The following is a 19,423-nucleotide window of genomic DNA, read 5'->3' on the forward strand; positions in this document are numbered from 1 at the left end:
AGAGGCTAGCTGTGAAAGAAGTGTTTGTTTCCATTGTCCTTCATGTTCCATCTAGCGTTAATAAACAATGTTTTCCTAATTTTTTTTTTCTTTTGAAACTTATAGGTGGTGAAAAAACTTTTAGGGTGTATTCTTTTGCCATTATCTTTGAAAAGGAGGCAAAGGCTCAACTGACATGGACTAATAAGAATTACAGGCTTAATACTCTTACTTTAGAGTCTCTCTCTTATTTAGTGTGACAGAAGTAATCAATCATTAGTACACAATTAATTAGTGTCTGCTTATACAATAATATCTTAATTGGTAGTTTGGCTTTAATTGATTCTTTTAATTGTTTAGGTGTCTTGGTAATTGTCCAATGCTTGGTAAAGTGTTTGTTTTATATGTAATGAAACACAGTAATTTATTTCACTAGGCTGCAAATGTGAGTTTATCTCAAAAGCTGGATGAAGCAAGAGAGCTCCTGTCTGAGTCAGAATCTGTTCGGCTGCAGAAGGAAGAGGAGGTGATGTCTCTGAGAGAACTCTTGGAAAGGTGCGAGTTTGGGTTCTTTACAAAAGCTGTTAACTGTAAGCCAAGCAAGGGGCCAATAACCAAAGCATATTGAAAATTGCTGTGGCTTATGAAGTAGCATATGCCACAGCATTTGTGTAGGGCAAACGGTGCATGGGTACTGATGGGGACTATCAGGTGGTCACTTCAGATGAGAAATATGTGAATTACACAGCACACATGAGCGCAAGGTTTAGGTTAGATTGTATTGTTAATTTAGCTGATGATTTAAATTCATTGTATGTCATTCTTTATGAAACAAAGAAATTTTATAACCTCCTTTTACCTTACAGGTTAAGTTACAGAATTAAAACACCAATATGGGCTCTTTTTTTTTCATAAGGAATGGAAAATTCGCACTTTTTGACTGTTTGTTTTTTCTCTCCTCTCCATGAAGTTTCAGGGAATCAGTAAGAATTATTTGAGTGGGACCACATCCTGTGTGTCTTTGTCAGGTTTCTTATCAGTTTTAAGTATCTAACATGGGCTATGTTTCCAAAATCTGTACTGTGGACCTGTGTGGTGCAGATTATCTGGCAGTCTGAAATAGATCTTCATGAGGCATGGGCTTGCCTTCTTTGTGGGAAGACTGATGATTCTTGATCTGTGCTGAAGGTTATCAGTACAAAATCTAACTCATCAAAACATTTTCATTCAACTGAATTGGCTGAGTGAGTTCAGACCATCTCAGCCCTTCGTGTTGTGTTGCTGTAGCATTTTTGATCCATTGCTAGGACTTACAGTAGTGAAATTACTATATCATCAAGCCAAGGCTTACATTCTTGGAAGCTTCCTGGAAACACTTCTTTCCACTGACTGTCCAGTGAACTCAGTTGTCTTAACCTTTAGGTTTTTAATTGCATCTGTGTTAGAAGAATATACTGAGAAACTGGTTTGCTTCCCTTTTGTGAACATGAAGGCTCCGGGGGAGTATGTGTTAAATGGCCCTTTTGTATGCAACCTGCAAATGCTGGACTACCTGTAGACTTTCCCCATTTAGCTCATTTTGCAGCTGTTGATGATTTTAGCTTCCAGGGACACTAATTGTGTTCCCAGTGTGGTAATCATAATCACAAGCTTCACTATAAGCAGGGCATCCAGGAAATTGCTGATTGCGGACGGTGTTCACCCGATAACGGATCTGTGTGCACTTTCAATGATGCAGAAAACTGTAGAGATTCTGACTAGCCATAGAAAGTATGCATGCTGAGAACAAGTTCACTGAAACTACCTGTTTATCAGGATGGAGGACCCCTTTCTTCCGTGAGGAAGACTTGAATGCAAATGAGCTAAAAATGATTCTTAATTGCCTTTGTATTTGATTAGGATCCAAAAAGAAGCTGATGAAGCAAAAGAGAAGGTCCTGGATTACAGTGAGAAGCTCAGCAAGGTGGCAGCAGACAAAGACAGCAGCGACCAGAAGTTATTTGCTGAACTGGATGACTTGACAAGAACAAAACAGTTCCTTGAAGAGCGTTTGATAGAACTTATCAGGTTGGCATAAAAATAAACAGCATGCAGAAGTAGCTTAGGATGTTAAGGGATACTGCCTTGGTGGTTCAGCCTTGTATTCCTGAAGATATAGGTAATGGCTGAGCTCATCAGCAGTTGAAATTTTGCGTTTCCATAATGCAATCAAAAATATAACACCCAGTGTTACCTATCTCCTCCTTAATTTGCTGGCTGTTTTGCAAAAATATGTAGTTCTCTATATGGCCTGTATTTTTCTGCCCCCTTTCCCAAGAGCTTCAGTAGGCTTCTTGATCTATTTATATTTCTGAAAGCTCCTCAAAAGTTACAGCAAAGCAATTTTTACTGTGAAGCTTTCACTAGCCTTTAAATTGAGGTTGGTTAACAGTAAACCAGCACTGATAATTTCTATGTCTTCTTCTTTCTTTTAACTGTGTCTCTGCAGAGATAAGGATGCTTTGTGGCAAAAATCAGATGCTCTGGAGTTCCAGCAGAAGCTTAGTGCAGAGCAAAGGTGGCAGGGGGACACAGAGGTTAATCACTGTCTGGACTGCCAGAGAGAGTTCTCATGGATGGTGCGCCGACACCACTGCAGGTCAGTTTGTTGAACTCTGTTATGCTGTTCAGGAGCAGAATTCAGTATGGTCATTTACATGGATTAAATACTTCTTAATGTTCACAGTTCATTGATCAAAATCGTTAATACAGGACATTGTAGAGACTGAAAGAACACTTGAGCTTACAAGGGGTTAAGAGACATTAATGTAAAGGTCCCTTGACATGTATTAAGGCAAAGATCTGGATGCAACTCTGACTTGGAGAGTCTGTCAGTTTCTCATTTCTGGAAACAAAGATAATCACACCCTACATAGTGTGTCTCTTTGAAGGACTGTGTTTTTAATATATTTATTATGCACTGCTCTGTGCGTGCTGAAAACAGTATTCACTAAGATGGTTTTACTGTTGTGATAGAAGTATTCCAGAACAAATCCAGCATGCTGTGCAATTGTACATTTGGTTACTTAGACTAGGTATGATCAGAGATAATTGCCAATGGCAGAGTAACATTTAAAAAAAAAATTAGCACTAAATTATTTCCTATACAGTTAGCCTGCTTGGAGTTATTAGTTGCCTGATCTAGATTCATTCAAATATATTTAAGTGGACACATTCCAGGGTCTTAGTGATATGTTTGTTTTGGCTCTTTACTGTTCTTTATCCTCATCACCTGATGTGTCATTTAAGATATATGCAATTGGGGCTGTTTCAATTACATATGAATATAGGGAACATTTGATGGGGATTAATGAATAGTGAGTGAATTCTGATAACAACTTCCAAATTACTCATTTCTACTAAAATCTGTGAAACCCACTCGTGTTTTCACCTACTAATGATTTAAATGATTATGAAAAACAAAACCACTGAGTCTTCACAAATAAGTCATCCCTGCTCAGTGTTTTTCTCCATGAAAATCTTAACTTGTTCATTAAAAAGTAGTTGACAGGTTTAATACTGAGAGAGTGCAGAGTGGAGAGGACAGGAGGCATGAACGTACATGTGTGTATCCAATACTGTGTTTTCTTCCTTGTGAAAAGGAGAGGGGTGCTTACCAAGTAGAGACATGTAGATGTGTTCTTACAGTCCTTACAATCAAACAGTTTTGCTCTAATTGAGTATATTTGACTTGTGTAATATTATTAAGTACATTTCCTTTGTATGTATTTATGTATTGTTTATTTGTATTGCACATTTGTGTGTCTTTGTTTTATGTCTTTATATTTAAATAATATAATTTTTAGTATTTTTATGTTTTCTTTTTTGTGTTTTTCCTGTTTATTAAGGCAGCAAAGTATGAATGTGAATTTTTGTCCTGCGTTTGTCAAGAAAACTTCCTTCACCTCAGAAAGCATCAGTCAGTATTATGAGTTCTGCCGTGGATGTAGCATTCAGGCTTTTGCAGAGAACAAGTCAATTATGAGAAAGCCCCAAACTCTGTCACGTTGATATGTTCCACCTGTATGTGGTACTATTCTAACACAGTTTGGTTTTGAATCATTTTTAGGATGTGTGGTCGCATCTTCTGCTACTACTGCTGCAACAACTACATGGTGACAAAGCCTGGTGGAAAAAAAGAGCGTTGCTGCAGAGCTTGCTTTAATAAGCCTAGAGTCATTGTGGACAGTACAGATGACTCTGGATCTAGTGCCAACCAGGAAGGATCACCAGCTTCATTGGAATCACCTGTGTCACCATCTGAGAGGGCTTTTGGTTAGTATATTGTTTGCACGCTGTGGAGAATTAAGTAGGGTTTGTGGATGTTCTCCAAGGAACCACATGGTTAACTCCTGCTTCAAGGACCTGCATGTTCATGGAGTGTTTTCAGGGTGGGACTGGTCCCATCTTTGCCTTTGATTGCTGTTGACCGAAATTTGCATGTATATTAAATGAGTGTCAGGCAGCCTCAGGTTTTCCTTTGGTTCTAGTAGTTACCTAATGCTTCTGTAAAGGTAAAAGAATGGGCCAGTTGTACCCCTTAAGGGTTTTGCTGGTTTGTTTTCCAGACAACCAGCTAATATTGTTTGTTTCTTTTCATGTCCTTTTATCACACAGTTGCAAGTGAAGCCTCTAAACCACCAGATGATGCAGCATTTGATATAATCACTGATGAGGAGCTGTGCCAAGTACAGGAATCAGACTCTCTCCACAATGAAAGTCAGGTGGAGGGAGAGTCTCTGGATCAAAGTGTGACAGATCTGTGAGTAAACACTGCTTCATGGAGAGGGGAGTCTCTAGGGTTTTGTTTGGAGTGTTGGGGTTTTTTTTTTTCCACTCAGTGGAAACCTCTACATAAAGAGAAGACACTTCTGTTGCCAGCCACATGTTCAGTAGACCAATGCAAAATAATTTTGGCCTATTTGCACAGTGAGCATCGAATCTAGTAAATCTAAACATCCTCTCCCTCCACCTGCTTCACCACAGCACAGAGGAGTAGTCCCAGTTCTGTGCTGTCATCAGACCAGCTGTCACCATTAAAATCAGCTTGCAGGCCACACTGGATCACTGGTCTTTCACACTTATAGTAGGAGCTAAACAATACTCTGTCAGACTCACCATTATTTAAGAGAACAAGGAGGTGGGGAAAAGGTAAGGAAAGACATGCTCTTTTTATGACAGGCTCCATTGAACCTAATGTGGTCGGTCTGTAGGATTCTTTACTACTTTAAAGATAACAGCTTACAGAAAAGAAAAAGAACAGGAATTGCATAGCTAAATCTGGCACGTTTATTATTTTTACTTAAGAAAATGAGAGTGAATGCAGGTTTCAGTAATTTTTTTTGTATCTATGTCTACATAAATTAGCAATTAAGAGGGTGGAAGGCCATCTGAAATTCTAAGTACTTGGTTTGCAAACTATGTTGTAGTATTATAGTTCAGTGTTTATGAATGTTAATACAAAATATTGTTTTACTATTGTTCAAATATTTTCCAAAAATTCTGTTCTTTAGAATATATTCTTTTTCAAAAACTTTTATATAATTGAGAAGAACGCAAAAAAGATCAATTTCACCTAAATTCTGAACTTGATTTGCTTCTGAACAGAAAGTAAGCATGATAAATCTAAATGCTAAACTGAAGATAGCCACATAGTAACCAGCCTGCTGCTGAGAAGGCAGACGTAGACTCTTTTGCCCTCAGCAGACTCATTTCCGGCATAAACCACAATGACTTGCAATTTGGGTAGAAGGCAGACTGTGCAGACTTGTTTCTTTTGGAAAAAAAAAACCTTTCCAAAATTCTACATTTTTGTTTCTTGGTAAATAAGTTATGTGTATTCTGCCTATTTTGTATACTTTTGACACTGACAGTATCTTCATGTTTGTCATGTGTTTGGTAGACACGAATGAGCTGAACTTCACAATGCTCTTGTGAAGTTATTATTGCCTTTGTTTTGCAAAGGGACGATTTGCAGTGGAGGAATTTTGTTTGTTTGTTTTAAGAAGAAAAAAAGAATAATATACTACTATTTTGAATTCATTCTATCTGCAGAGGGGATAACGCAGGTGTTAGCTCTGCAGAATACAGCCAAGAGAAAAGCCGTATGTGTGTGTCACCATTTTTTTCAATTTGGGATCGAGCTAGGTTCCTCATGTCCCACAAAATGTTCAGGCTGGAAGGAAGGATTGTCACTAATGCAAGAATGCAATTCTTGAAGGGCACCTGTGCAACATCTTACTTGCACCATGTAAAATTTTAAAGGCTGTCCGTCTCCCCTTGTTCACAAATTGTAGACAGGAAAGCCAGGAAAGAGTTTTACCCTCTGTTGCTCTTGGTTCATTAGTGTTACAAGACGAGGGGAACAGTCCTACTGTGGTTATACCTGGATCCTGAGACGTACTTTACAGAGAACGCAGGCCACACCTGCCCTTCCCCATGACACTTAACATGTTTGAAAGGTTACACTAGCCTGAATACTGGAGGAGAACGCAGGAGAGTGGCCTTCTTACACTATGGGTGACTTGAGCATCTTGTTTGATTTTGTGGTTTTATGTTATGTGAGAGATGCAGAAACTGATAAATAAGTCAGATGATGGTGTAGTACCTGTGGTAGATGTTGAAGAAAAAAAGCAGAGTGCGCTGTTGGTTATGACAGCAGAGAAGTTTTCTCACTTGTTTTGTGGTGAGGGGTATATCTGTACCCAAAGCCTGAGTGTAGCTTAGCACAGGAGCAGATAATGCAACTTTTGACACTGTGGGTGTCTGAGGGTAAACATGCCAGAGCCACTATACTGAGTGTGAGCAAAGGTTCTGCTAACCCTCTGTCCTGTCTTTGACAGCAGATGTGCTGATAATTTCCCAGTGTGTTTTCTCCCATCTTCCAAGAATCTGCAGTTCAGGGACTTTCTGAGCTACTGCAGATTTGTTGGCTATACTGGGCTGGCGGACCGCCTTGACTTCACATAGACCTTTGATCTTTTTTTTTTTGAAACTGTCCAGCTAAATACGGCCTGAGTTCTATGTAGAGCCTTTGAACACTCTTGAAGTATAAATAATAATCCATGGCATCCCAATAATGTTCTCTTTGCATGAAATTTAATATATGTTGTAGAATTTGCTTTGATATTGTGCCTGGGGAAGACACAAAGGATCCAAGATTGTGCTTGCTACATGCACATCTGAGGAATGCATACAAATAAGTAAGTTTTCAGGCCACACTTCTTTATTTGGATTCTGCTGAAAATAGTCCAAGCTATTCGTTTTTCGCCAGAGATTTGAACCACTTGGTGCAGCTCTAAAAAGGAGGGAGATGAGCAGCCAAGAGACGGAAAAGAAGGGAGTCTGGGTGGTCCAAATAGACAGAGAGAAGGTGTGTGATAGACATGCTCTGTTGACATAGTTTCTTACAGCCTTGCTCTGGCTGAGTGTCTGGCTGCAATTTTCAGACCGACCTTACCTTATTCTGGGTGAGTCCTTGCTGGACTGGAAATGCGAGCTGGGGCTCAAAGCAGTGAATTGTCTTAAAGGACATTTTCTTTTCTATTTGTCCCACTTTTGGAGTCTACTGTACTGTTATTCTGTATTTCATTTGTTCTCTTCACTTAACCCTGCCCCTGTAGTTCTTTCCTTGAAGTGACATGAAATTATTGCAATGGCATTACTTCATAACAGCAAGCTTGGAGAGACTGCCTTTATTAGTGCAGGTCAGTTGAGAACCAGATAAAAATCATCTTGGTCGTGAGCTGCGCACATGTGTAGCAAGGTAAGATAGATGCTGTACCAGCATAACTCTGACCTTGAAAGCAGTTCTTTCCTTGTGGTTAGGATTAAGCAGCAGTCACTTCATGCTTTCAGGTCTGTTTTGTGAGTTTAGAGCAACCCGATTGAAATCTTAATGTGAAAAGGTGAGATGAGTTGTGTAATTGCAGTACATCCTGCTACTTCCAGGCTAATGGGTTCTCTTTTGTAGCATTGTATTTTTAAACTCTTTTATTTCTAAAGCATTCACGTTTACAGATTGTGTTCTAAAACAAAGGCCAGGATATTGTATAGCACTCGGTCAGATTACCCAGGGTGTATCAGTGCACTGTGTTTCCATTTTAACATATTGTAGAAATTAAGTGCCTGCAATAAATGTTGCAGCAGCAGAATCAAGATCATAGGTGGCAGAAGTATTAAAAAATAAATTAAAAAAAGGAAAGCCCCTACCCTGGTATGGAAACAGAGTTTATTCACACCTTGGTACTGCTTTTGGTAGAAAGGACATAGCCTGTCTGCACTGTGGTTGCTTTGGTTTGGGTTGTTTTTTCTTAATTACTCATAACACTCTTTCCTGACCTGTTTACAACTCACATGACCGGGCAACGTGCTGGCGTAGCCCAAAGCGAGGACTACATGTGGTCTAAAGCATTCGCTGCCCTGCACAGAACCAGCTGGGGAGAAGAGTGGGGACAAGAGCACCTCCCGCCACCCTCTGCTGGCAAAGCCTGCCTTGCAGCTGTGTGTTGGGATCGCAGCTTTCACAGACGAGAAAGCACATCACGTTCCTTCCTAGTTTTGTTTTTGAGGATATTGCACCATTTCGCTATGGGAGAAACAAGAGAGGTTGTGTGGTAGGGAGAGGATTGCCTAAGCAGCTGTTTTCTGAGGGGGAAAAAGGTGACATGGACACAATGGTGTGGATAAGGGTCAGGTACCACTGAGCTGCAATGATCTGGTAGGAAGGACTGAGTGTTAATGAGTAGAAAAGGAACACCCAGAGTGAGCATGGTTGTTGCAAGAATGATTAGAAACAGGTTAAAACTGGTATTTCAGAGCTGTAATGCAAAGGACTTTGAGCCTTTGGGCCAGACCCTTCATCATAGACAGCCCACAGCTGCATAAAGCTCTCTCTCTGCTCCTCTCCAACATCCCTTCTTTCTCTTCCCTGTTGCAGTCTCCACTCCTGTTCTGCTGCTCTCTGGAAGAGCTTTTGCGTGCTTTCTGCCCCAGCCTGCACTCCCCCTGCGCACCTTTTTGGTCCCCACTGGGAGCCATGAACCTGATATTAGATGGAAGGCAGCTGCTGTATTACAGAAATTTTAGATGAACACTAAAGGATAGTGTGCGGAGACCTTCTGCCAAATGGGAAAATACAAAAAAAAAAAGGCCAAAATACCCAACCACACATGAAACCAAGTGTAAAGATTGAAAAGTGTATATTTTTAATCCAGGAATTCTCATCAAATGAATGAGCTGAACTAAAATCTGTAATATCTTTGAAACAAAAGTCATAAATGCTTTTGTTAACAAACACTTTTCACGGAAAAACAGCAGGACAGAGGTTTAGTGAGTGTCTCCAGCCCCTCTGAACTCATGAAGTCCAAGTTAGCTTTACGTCATGAAGAACGGAGTTTTATCTCATTGTTTCTTTTACCTTTTGAAGATCTTCTGTGCAGTTAACTCAGTTACCAGCTTTGTCTTAGAATCAGCTCTGACCAGGAAAAGCAGGGAGCGCTGAAGTGTCATGATTAAGATAGACTGGCCTAAAGCTGGTCACAATGTCTTTGCTAACCGTATTGTATTTTTGTATTTCCTCTTTTATGCAGGCTACCTATCTCAGTATTTACAAAGAAAAAAAAATAAAGAAAAAGAGGCTGTAAATAGTTGCCAGATCTTTTAGGCAGTTTTATAGTGGGTACATGCTTGTTGCATCTGCATTATTTGAGGCAGTGAAAGTTTTAGAGCCTTCCTCTTCAGTTGGTTGCCACTGTTTAGCCGTAACTTGCCATTTGACGCATCTTGAGTTTTTAATAATTTTCTGGAGGTTCCTCCTGAATTTCACCCCCATGAAGAAATACAGAACAGGGTTAAGACAGCCATGGAAATAAGCAAGAGCTTCTGTTACGATGATTGCATATTCAAAGCTGCTGTTCAAGTTAAAGCTCCAATCTATGATCTTTATCAGTCTCAAGAAAGTATAGGGTGACTGAGTAAGAATAAATACGGCAACTACAGAAAATATCTTTTTCAGAGATTTGTTCTTTTGAAAACTCCTGGCGTGCAGTAAGGTTCTAATAATTAGTGAGTAGCAGATGATCATGGCTAGCATGGGAATAAAATAGCCAAGGGTCACTTGAATCACCTCAAGAACCAGTTCTGTGCGATGGCTTGGGTATTCTTCCTCACATATTGCCTTATCAATACTGAACACCTCACTAAAAATAAACTGTGGTGCAGCAAATGCTAGTGAGATCACCCAGATCAAGACACAGATTAATTTGCCCCATGTCATTCGTTTGGTTTGACACATACGTGCTTTGGTGGCAAAAGTAATAGCAATAAGCCGGTCAAAGGTGATAGACGTTAGAGTTAACATTGAAGTGTACAAGTTTAGAGTATACAAGCCCCGTATAATACGACATGCCACAGTGCCAAAAGTCCACTCCTGAGCAGCAGAATATGCCCAGAATGGAAGTGTCCAAAGGAAGACCCAGTCAGCTGTAGCCAAGTTCAGCAAAAATATATCTGTCAGCATCTTCAGTTTCTCGTAGAAAACTAGTATGACAAAGACCAGCGCATTTCCTGCTAGCCCAAGGATGAAAACAGTCAAATACATACAGGGCAGGAAGACTTTTGTAAATGTGTGAAAATTGTCGCTTCTGTTTTCGTTGGGATCAATGATGGAGAAGTTATAATAAAAGTTAGTGGCATCTGAAGTTGCCATGTTGCCTTATTTTTAAAGGCAGCCTGTAAGGAGACACATTGAGATTTTTTTACTCAGCAAATAATTAAATCCTAATGCATCCAGGAGACAGACAAAATCCTATGTGCTAACAGATAGGAGTTGTAGTAAAGCATCTGTGACAGACAAAAGCAAATACACTTATTTGCTGAAGAGGATTGTCTTGACAGTCAAGACCCAAACACAACAGATGGTGGATTTAAACACATCATCTGTTGCCAAATTTGTACTGACGGGGACCCAAAAGCGTAAGCAAGACAGTTACAAAGAGGCTTCTGAAAACAGAATATGGATTAAGCTTTCAAATATGTCAGTGGTTTAGCGTTTGTATCAAGGATTTCTGGAGAAATCCGTGAGAGAAACATAATTAATTTTGCCAAATTCAGCCTTTAGGCTCAGGTTACAGGCTCTGAGTGTCAGAGTAGTTTGGCTTGGGTTGGACCTGTCTCAAAAAGTAGGGTTTGAGTCTTGGTGAGTGAGCACTTTAAAGCTTGTGGTTCAGTTCAGCCTTAGCTCGTGTTTAGGTGTTAGTCACATCATCAGAAGGCAGCACTTCTTCCTTTCGCCTTCTCAAGTGACTTACTGGAAACGTGGAGAATTTTCATCAATGTCACTTCCCTCTTTGATTTTTGTTAATTTATTTCGAACATTTGTATTACTTTCAGAGAGAGGAGTGACCTCTGTCAACCCCCCCTCCATCACACCCCCTCTCTAGAGCCGATGCAATATCACAGTGTCAGCTCTCCAAGCCAAGGGTCTGTTTTCTCTGGGCTGTTGCCAGCATGTAAGCGTAACAGCCATAACAGTAACAACCAGATTTGCAAGCTGCTTACCTTGTAAAATCTTTTGTGAGACAGGTTGATGGGGTTTTCAAAGATTTAGCCTGAAGTTAGATGTTCTTTCGCTTGAGCCACGAAGAACATGTGTCTGTGAGACTAATCCTACTACAAGATATTACTCAGTGTAAGATTAGCAGAATTCGCCTCTGAATCATTTAGATTGGCTGAAAGGCCTCACCTATGTGAGTTATAACATACAGCAGATTGAACATTAGCCAAAAAAGCAGTTTCCATGGGGCCCAGAAGCAGAGCCAGAACAGTCTGTTAGTCATCAGAGAAGTACTATAAAACTGTCTGCCCCTTTGAAAAGTTACTGGCTCTTTATAAAATAGTTTACTTTTCAATTCAGATGGAGGCCAAGCGCAGGATGGAGATAACCAGCAAAAGTTAGGCTCAACAACATCAAGGCAAAGTATACTGAAACAAATAGAAGCACTATGTTCTATTTTACGTACTCTTTGCAACAGCAGTCAACTGACGTTTTCTTGCTTCTTTCTTGTAGAGGAAAGGCGTTTTCCTTTAAGCTGAAACAAAGTAATTACCAGGTACTCAGTTACATAGTTTGACAACATAACATTACGTTAGTTGCCTTACTAAAATAGTACAGTTCTTTCTGCGGTCCAAGCTTACTGGAAATTAGCCTTTAGGAGACTCTTACTGACTCTTTTAAAAGAAGAATTTTAATCCACAATAGTTTTTTTGCCATAGTAAGTGCAGCATTCACTCTCTAGACAGACCAAATATTTAAAACTTTAACTAACTTTTTTCCTATTACATTAATGTTCTTTACAGGAATTTTCAAATTCAGGCAGTAATACCCTACTTTGGTTTTGGTGAAAGCAGATGGTAGTTTTCCTATGGATTTTATGTGGAAGGCAGGCTAGGAAAGTTGTTGAGCTCCAGCTGTGAAGAATTTTCGTATATACAAATAGCAGGCACTGGCTTCTGATATTGTTGTCTCCCCCACATGCTGACATGAGCAGATCTGCATGTCGATGGAGAACAGGATGCTGCAGAAAAGATCTTTCTAAGTTAAAACTGTTTTTTAACATGTCATGTGATTTACATTTCTCAGTTAGCTAGAGAGCTAGCTAGTTAGTTATCACGTTATAGGAAAGAGAGGTGGTGGCTGACACCTTCGAACAGATAGCAAAGGATCAATGGGAGTCCTTGAAAGTGACACGAAATTTATTTTCATGTTACATTTTTGTGATCTTAAAGGGCTTAAGTTTTCTTTCTTTTCCTTCTTTCTCTTGTCTGAATATAGCCATTTAAGTTCCTTCTTAGTTTGACAGCAGGAGAAATGTTCTCCCTGGTCAGAACAGTGAGCAGGATGAGTTTATTTGCAGGGAGGAGTTGTTACAGTTTGTATGGACTGAATCTAGGTTCTAAAACGATTTAGAAGTTTAATAGAAGCTTAAATTGCATAGGAACAACATAATGGGTAGAAAAGTGAGCTAGAGGGAGTCATGCAGTGACCGGTGTGTTAACACGGGATTTGTTTTTAGATCTGGTTCTGTTACAGTTAAAACTCTTGAATTGATGAAATGGAAATGCGAGCAAGAAATGGAGGGTCAGAACATGCTATTCTGGTTTGTCCCAGCATAGATAGATAGTTATCATGCTGTCACCAGAAGGAGGCTGCTTATCATTTCCACCACTCTGGGAACTGGGTATCCCAGGAACTAGTAGTCTCCATGTTACAGGGCTTTTTCCCTATGTGGTCTCCATGGTCTAATTTCTGTTGTGCTGATCAGCTATCCTGTTTTAGTAGCTGCACCTGAAAAGCAGGGTGTAAAAAGCAGTAATAATGATCTTGCCAGTTGTTATTTCTGTTGTCTCAGGGTTCCAAACAGAAAATCCAATATGGATATTTTCTAAATATTCCAGTATTTTTTAAATAAATCTAAAGAAATAGTAATTTTAGCGTATAATAATAAACAGCATAGTTTGCCATCACAATAAATACAGAATATAAACAGAAAAATGGTAAATAGTGCTCATCATCAACATCACGTGATATACCTTCCTTAGAAATAAAACTAACTTAATTACAAAAGAGTTTTGAGAGTGTAATCAGAAGAGCTGAAATTATCTCATATATATATTTTTTGGAAAAGATGAAAGGTTTTCAAGCACACACCAGTTGGAAAAACAGAATCTGGAGCATAAATGGAAAGGAGGTAATTAATATATACCGTCTGAGTTCCAGGTATCAAAAAAATTTGTCTAAAGGCCTTTTTCAAAAACTAGCAAGTATAAACCAAAGAGCTACTGCAGTAACAAGGCACCAGGAAAGTTTTAATAACAAAACTAGAATGCAAAATCAGTATCTTCAACAGTCTGAATAAAAAAACACCCTTTCTCATAAATTTTGCATATGAGGATGGAGGATACCTATGGTACTAACAAAATCTTTCAAGTTTGAATATTTCTAAATGTTAAAGCTTTTTTTTTTTTTTTTTAAACTGTCCACCTATTCACCTGAAGTAAAAAACATATTCACTTACCAGACGATGTCACATCTTGGGGGAGCGCAGTCATCTTATCTTTCAAAGGAAATGTGAAAGCAGCAGTTTGCTTTATTTATCAGTGTTGAAGCCTGTGCCGCTGCCTCACAGCTTTCGTAGTTGTTGTTGACCAAAGCAACATGATGTGAAGTTACTCCTTCGAGTGATACTGCTACAGATATGATAGTATGATCAAGCTCAGCTCTCAAGATCCACTTCAAGTTCACTTACGTGTGGCCATCCATCTGAAATGCCCAAAATTAAATTGATTTTTAAAAAATTATTTGCAGAATTAAAACTTAATCTGTATTTACTGCTTACCTTTTTTAACCACTTATGCATATTTTGTGACAATACTGGATTTTCCAATCCCTTCTAGTTTTTCTATTTTTTTTCTGGGGCAAAAATATTCTAGTGACAGTTTTCTCTCAGATATTTTACCCATCTGAGATGAGCTGGACGTGGCTAGAAAGGTCTTGTGTTGGTGCCCATCCCCAAGTGAGTTTTTTACCTTTAAGGCAATCTCAGCCCTAGTTGATGTTAGTGCATGTGCTAAATTTTCTTTCAGAATCAATGGAAGAAGCTGGGAGGGCCTCTATACAATTACAAGGGAGCGGGAGGGGGCCTACCCTGTGCAGAGGTGGCTGGTTTCCCTTACAGCAAAGGCAGGGGTGGGAATTGACTTACAGCCTATGGGTACAAGATCTGGGAGAGATATAGTTGTGAGGAGTCTCTTGAGAGGGTGCAGGGAAGTGGAGGTGCCTGGGCAAGACTGCTCAATGAAATGATACTCTGCTGTTGTTTGTTCTTACTGTAATTAGGAACATCTTTTGTGTACTCCTTGTAGCTAAACTACATGCCTGGCTATCACCACAACTCGGTGTGAGCTGTAGCTTTCATTTAAACTTTCCTGTGGTATTCCTTCATAGCAGGAGCCCAGTACCTGCACATCCCATAAAGCAATGCACTGCACACAGTGTACGTAACATTTCAGGTGATTTCCTAGGTGTGTTTCCTAGCTGTGTTTATTAGCTGTGCTCGCTTCCCGAGTGAGCTTCTGAGACTCTGTCCTGTAGAGCATTATGCTTGTACCTCTGGGTACTTGAATTTGGTACCTGCAAATGTGTATCAAAAAAAAAACAATACCAAATTTGACTTAACCCTACAAGATCAGTTACTGAAAGCACACTACTTGCACAAGAAATGCAAGGCCCTGTAATGCTCTTTAAAATTGTGTTCTCCTTTGTGCTTCATTGCATGTAGTAGTAATTCCTCTGTCTCCAAGAAACAAAGGTCTTAAATATTCACAAAATGTGCTTGTCAAACAGGGGAACAATAGGTTGCAACAGCCACCTGCTTTTAACAGTTATTTTCAGATGCAGAATAGGGTATGAGGATGATAAAGCGGTGGCTAAGCTATGTGGTAGCACATGTACCCTAAACCAGTGTAAATGTCTGCCTTGAGAAAAGGTGAAGTTCCCACCATGTTGCAGAGGGCCAGCAATTGGCCCTTTCTGCCAACAAGGCCCATTTAAATTCCTCAAAACCAGAATGTGTCAGAGTTGCTTTTGAAATGTCTTAATCATGCATTTGTGGAGAGATTATCTGAGCTCTCTGCCAGCCTAGTTCACAGTGACCTCATTGCAACTGCTGCTTCGTCAATCACCAGAGCAGCTCGTTTCTCACACTGTAGGGGCAGGGATGGCCTTCCCATGCAGATCAATAGCCTCCTGACATCCCTTTGCCCTTATCCATACATGAGGAACTCTGGGATCATCACTTCTGTGTAACTTCTAATAAACTCTTTGCCAAAGACACCTGTAGTATCAGGAGTATTCAACCCTTTATCATGCAGTTGGGGTCAAAAGAAACTCAGAAATACTTTATTTTATTTTAGCTTGCTAGCCTAACTGTAATTTGACCTGTTTCCTTCTTTATTCATAAACTGTGTTTCCATAAAATATTTTTTGATGGCCTACTCAAAGAAGCCCTCTCTAGCATAGAAATGGTGAGGGCTGCTGCTGTGTGAGTCTGCATACAGGTAACTCTTTAAGACTGGATGGCCTTCCTTGGTTTGCCTGCAGGAGACCCCCTATAGCTGAATTGTCACTTTAACTTAGGAATTATGGTAAAAATCGTGGTGGACAGTGTGAGTTTATCTCAAGGAGAGGGCTGAGAGACCAGCAATTACTCCTGGATGGGTCAGTCTGAAGAACATTTGATTGTATAGTTGTGAAGCCCCTGTGTGCAGAAACCACACCAGCTGCGGGGAACCTGCAGGCTCTGGGACAGAGCAGCCTCTGCAGAGGTGTAGCCTGGGCACTGTGGGCTGGGCAGCAGCTCTGCTGAAAAGGCCTGGGACTCTTGGGGGATAGTGGTGTAAACCTGAGCCATAAACTGCCTTTGCTATACCTCTTCCATAATTCTGCCTCAGTTTCCCTGTAATAGCCTCTAAAGAACTGTACAAGGAGAAAATTCAAAGGTATCTAAGAAAAAAGCACCTCGTTTTTGGGAGCAAATACCTCACGACTGAAAAAATCTAGGGCTACCCATCGAGCTGGCTGTAACCGACTGTGCAGTCGTTAGGATCTTTGGGGCAGAGGCTTGCCAGTGTTTCTAGGGTCGGTTCCGATAGTCATCTCCTTGCTGCCGCCTGCTGGGGAGGGGACTTCAAAGCACCCTGGTAATCCCAAATGGGTTATTTTGATACCTGTTATCTGAACCTCTTGCGAATGCAGCGTTTGGCTGATGGCTGAGAGCTGTCTTCATCTCAGAGCCTTTGCCAAACCTCTTCCATATCACAATACTAAAAAAAAAATCTCAAAAGATTTTGCATGTTGTCCCTGGGAGCACAGAATGATTGTTTCTGTCGCTTGCTTTCTCTGCATGCACCAGTTGCATCTGGTCTTACAGATAGAGTGTAACCAATTTTGAGGCAGTGGAGTCCTTTTGGTTTGGGTTTGGTTTTTTTTTTTTGGTTGGTTGGTTTTCGTTTTCGTTTTCATTGGGTGTTTGGTTTTTTTTTCAATGCAGGATGTAGCATAGTTAGATCCTACACTTTTTTTTTTTTCCTGAGAAATGGTTGAGATTTCCTACATACCAATATGTGGGTCACCCACAACACATAGTGGTGAATCGACATGTCCATCCATTTTTTTCATCAGCTGTCTACATGATGTTTTCCCAACCCTACGTACGTCAGGGTCCTCCCATGACCCTTCCATCCTCCTCCCACTCGTACGTACTCTTTCATGCAAGATACTCTCTTGTACCCTGTTAAAAACTCAGTAATTTCTGTATCCCCCATGCCACATGCCAAATCATGCCTCTCTTATTGACCACACCAAGGGCTGTTTGTGCATCCTTTCTTCTGATCCTTTACTATCCTTTTATTTTTTTTCTTTTTTGTTGGGCTGGAGAGGAAGGCTGATAATTTTGTTAGGGTGCCTGGGATGGATCTGCCTGCTATGTAACAGCAGGCCCAAGGAATCATCTGTGGAATCCAGCATAACACCTTCAATTGGTTCTTGGCATTAGAGACGCTTGCAGAGGTGCCTGCTGGACTAAGCAGCTGTAGGTGGCCTGTACAGCCTTCACTCTCTGTTTCAGATTTCTGGCTTTCACACAATTCAGTAAGGTTCTGGCCCTGTACAACTGAATTTCTTTCCAGAAATCATTGCACTGCTGATAGTGGTATTTCGTTGCTTAGCCACATGAAGCTGACACCTCAGCCACGTAGCTACAGCTGCCAGAGCTCAGGTGTTTATGAAAACAAAAAATTGTTGAGGGCAGAGTGGAACCAACTCTCTTCAGGTTTCAATTCTGAAAGGGACTTCTTATATCTAAGTCCCGAAGCCATTCATGATGTTGGTCACAGTATTGTTAGTATCATGTGTAGGAAATGCTTTCCATATATAAGAACAGGCACACTGGTCCAGACCATCCAGCTGAGGGACAGTGACCAACAGCAGATGCCTGAGGAAGAGCATAAGAACAGGACAAGCATGAAGTAATACCTCTTCAAAATGCTCCACCAGCCTCCCACAATGTGTCTCGAGGATTTGCTGAACTAGAGCTCTTCTTGCTGTCATGTCTTTTCCGAGCTTCAGTTCTTCCTGCTTTTCAGTCCCGCTTCATTTCATTTTTAACAGAAAAAGAAGAGAAACGGCCTGCATTTTAATAAATACACCAGAGGCTGTATATTCATAAGCTGGGGACCTGGCAAGCTGCAGGAACATCCTTAGTGCTGCCGCCTAGTGTGAATAGGCCACGCAAGAATAAGTTCTCCTGTCAGTTAAATCGTGAGACTGTGCTTCTGTGCTTCTTGTATTTTCCACACAAGCTACCAGACCTCACTTTAGACCATTGGACTTAATGGGATATCATAAAGAGAAGGAGGATTTGCTTTGTGATTGTAATGCACTTGGGTTTAAGAGACAAAGTAGGAGGCTTAGTGTTCCCTTAGATTATGGTGAATAGGTGCAGGGGGTTTACTGGCTAAAGCAGCCAAGTGGCAAGCTAACCACCTAACCGTGTGCTAGGTTGCAGCAGCAGGAATAAGGAAGATCACATGTTAGAGGAGAACATGGAAAATGTATTGGTCCTGGGATTTAGTTTACATTTCAAGGTCCTAAAAGAAAGGTGAAATTAATGGATTAAATAAGGAACTCTAATGGCATTGCATAATAAATCATGGAGTTTGGCACTCTTGGGATTCCTGTAGTCCTGTAGTTCTCTTGGTCTGTATGAATTCAAGGCTGTGAAATTAATTCTGTGTACCTGTCATGCTGGGAAGGGAGAGTTTTTTGGACCACAGCATGAAGTCTGTTGCTGTTCGCATTGTGCAAGCAAAATGTATGTGTAGGTTTACAAGCTATAGTTTAGTTTTCCAGGGTTTTTTTCAGAATCAGTTTTCTTATCTAGTTGCATGAAGATGGTTAACAATTAGATTATTTGTATCACGTGCTAAGTATTTGCATAAATGTATTAATCTTTATGGACCAACATGTACTATGTCATTCCTACATTTCAGTTGGCAGGTAGCGGTGTTTGGTTATAACTCAGGTTTTGGCACTTAGTCACAGGTTTGAGTCTTCCCTGCAGGTCACAGTTGTCTCCTTAGGGTATTAACAGTAGTGGTATGACTTTGAAGAAGTCAAGAGTTACCCAAGAGGCTACAGGAATAAGAGAACATGAATTCTGCAAATAACAGTGCTTTATGAGTTCAGGAAACATGTAGACAGAGGGTGCAGTTTAATTTGCAGTCATAACAGTTATTTTTTTCTTATTTCCAACCAATAGTGTCACCCTGCTAAACTCACACGTGGTTG

General features: G+C 40.3%; 2 protein-coding genes across 2 annotated transcripts in view; one reads left to right on the forward strand and one right to left on the reverse strand.

Annotated features, from left to right (window-relative positions):
• Nucleotides 1-19,423, forward strand: part of FYCO1 (FYVE and coiled-coil domain autophagy adaptor 1) — a 37,608-nt gene that overhangs the window by 12,981 nt on the left and 5,204 nt on the right. The window contains exons 9-13 of the mRNA XM_086467894.1: nucleotides 416-534; nucleotides 1,879-2,046; nucleotides 2,468-2,617; nucleotides 4,088-4,293; nucleotides 4,636-4,780. Of these exons, the coding sequence (XP_086324020.1) occupies nucleotides 416-534; nucleotides 1,879-2,046; nucleotides 2,468-2,617; nucleotides 4,088-4,293; nucleotides 4,636-4,780 (788 nt within the window). The remainder of the gene's footprint in view (nucleotides 1-415; nucleotides 535-1,878; nucleotides 2,047-2,467; nucleotides 2,618-4,087; nucleotides 4,294-4,635; nucleotides 4,781-19,423) is intronic.
• Nucleotides 9,689-10,726, reverse strand: CXCR6 (C-X-C motif chemokine receptor 6). The gene has a single exon (XM_009961382.1). It carries the CDS (start codon nucleotides 10,724-10,726, stop codon nucleotides 9,689-9,691), a length of 1,038 nt encoding a protein of 345 aa, XP_009959684.1.

Source organism: Leptosomus discolor, chromosome 7 (assembly GCF_034619465.1).
Source record: "Leptosomus discolor isolate bLepDis1 chromosome 7, bLepDis1.hap2, whole genome shotgun sequence".
Taxonomy (NCBI): Eukaryota; Metazoa; Chordata; class Aves; order Leptosomiformes; family Leptosomidae; genus Leptosomus; species Leptosomus discolor.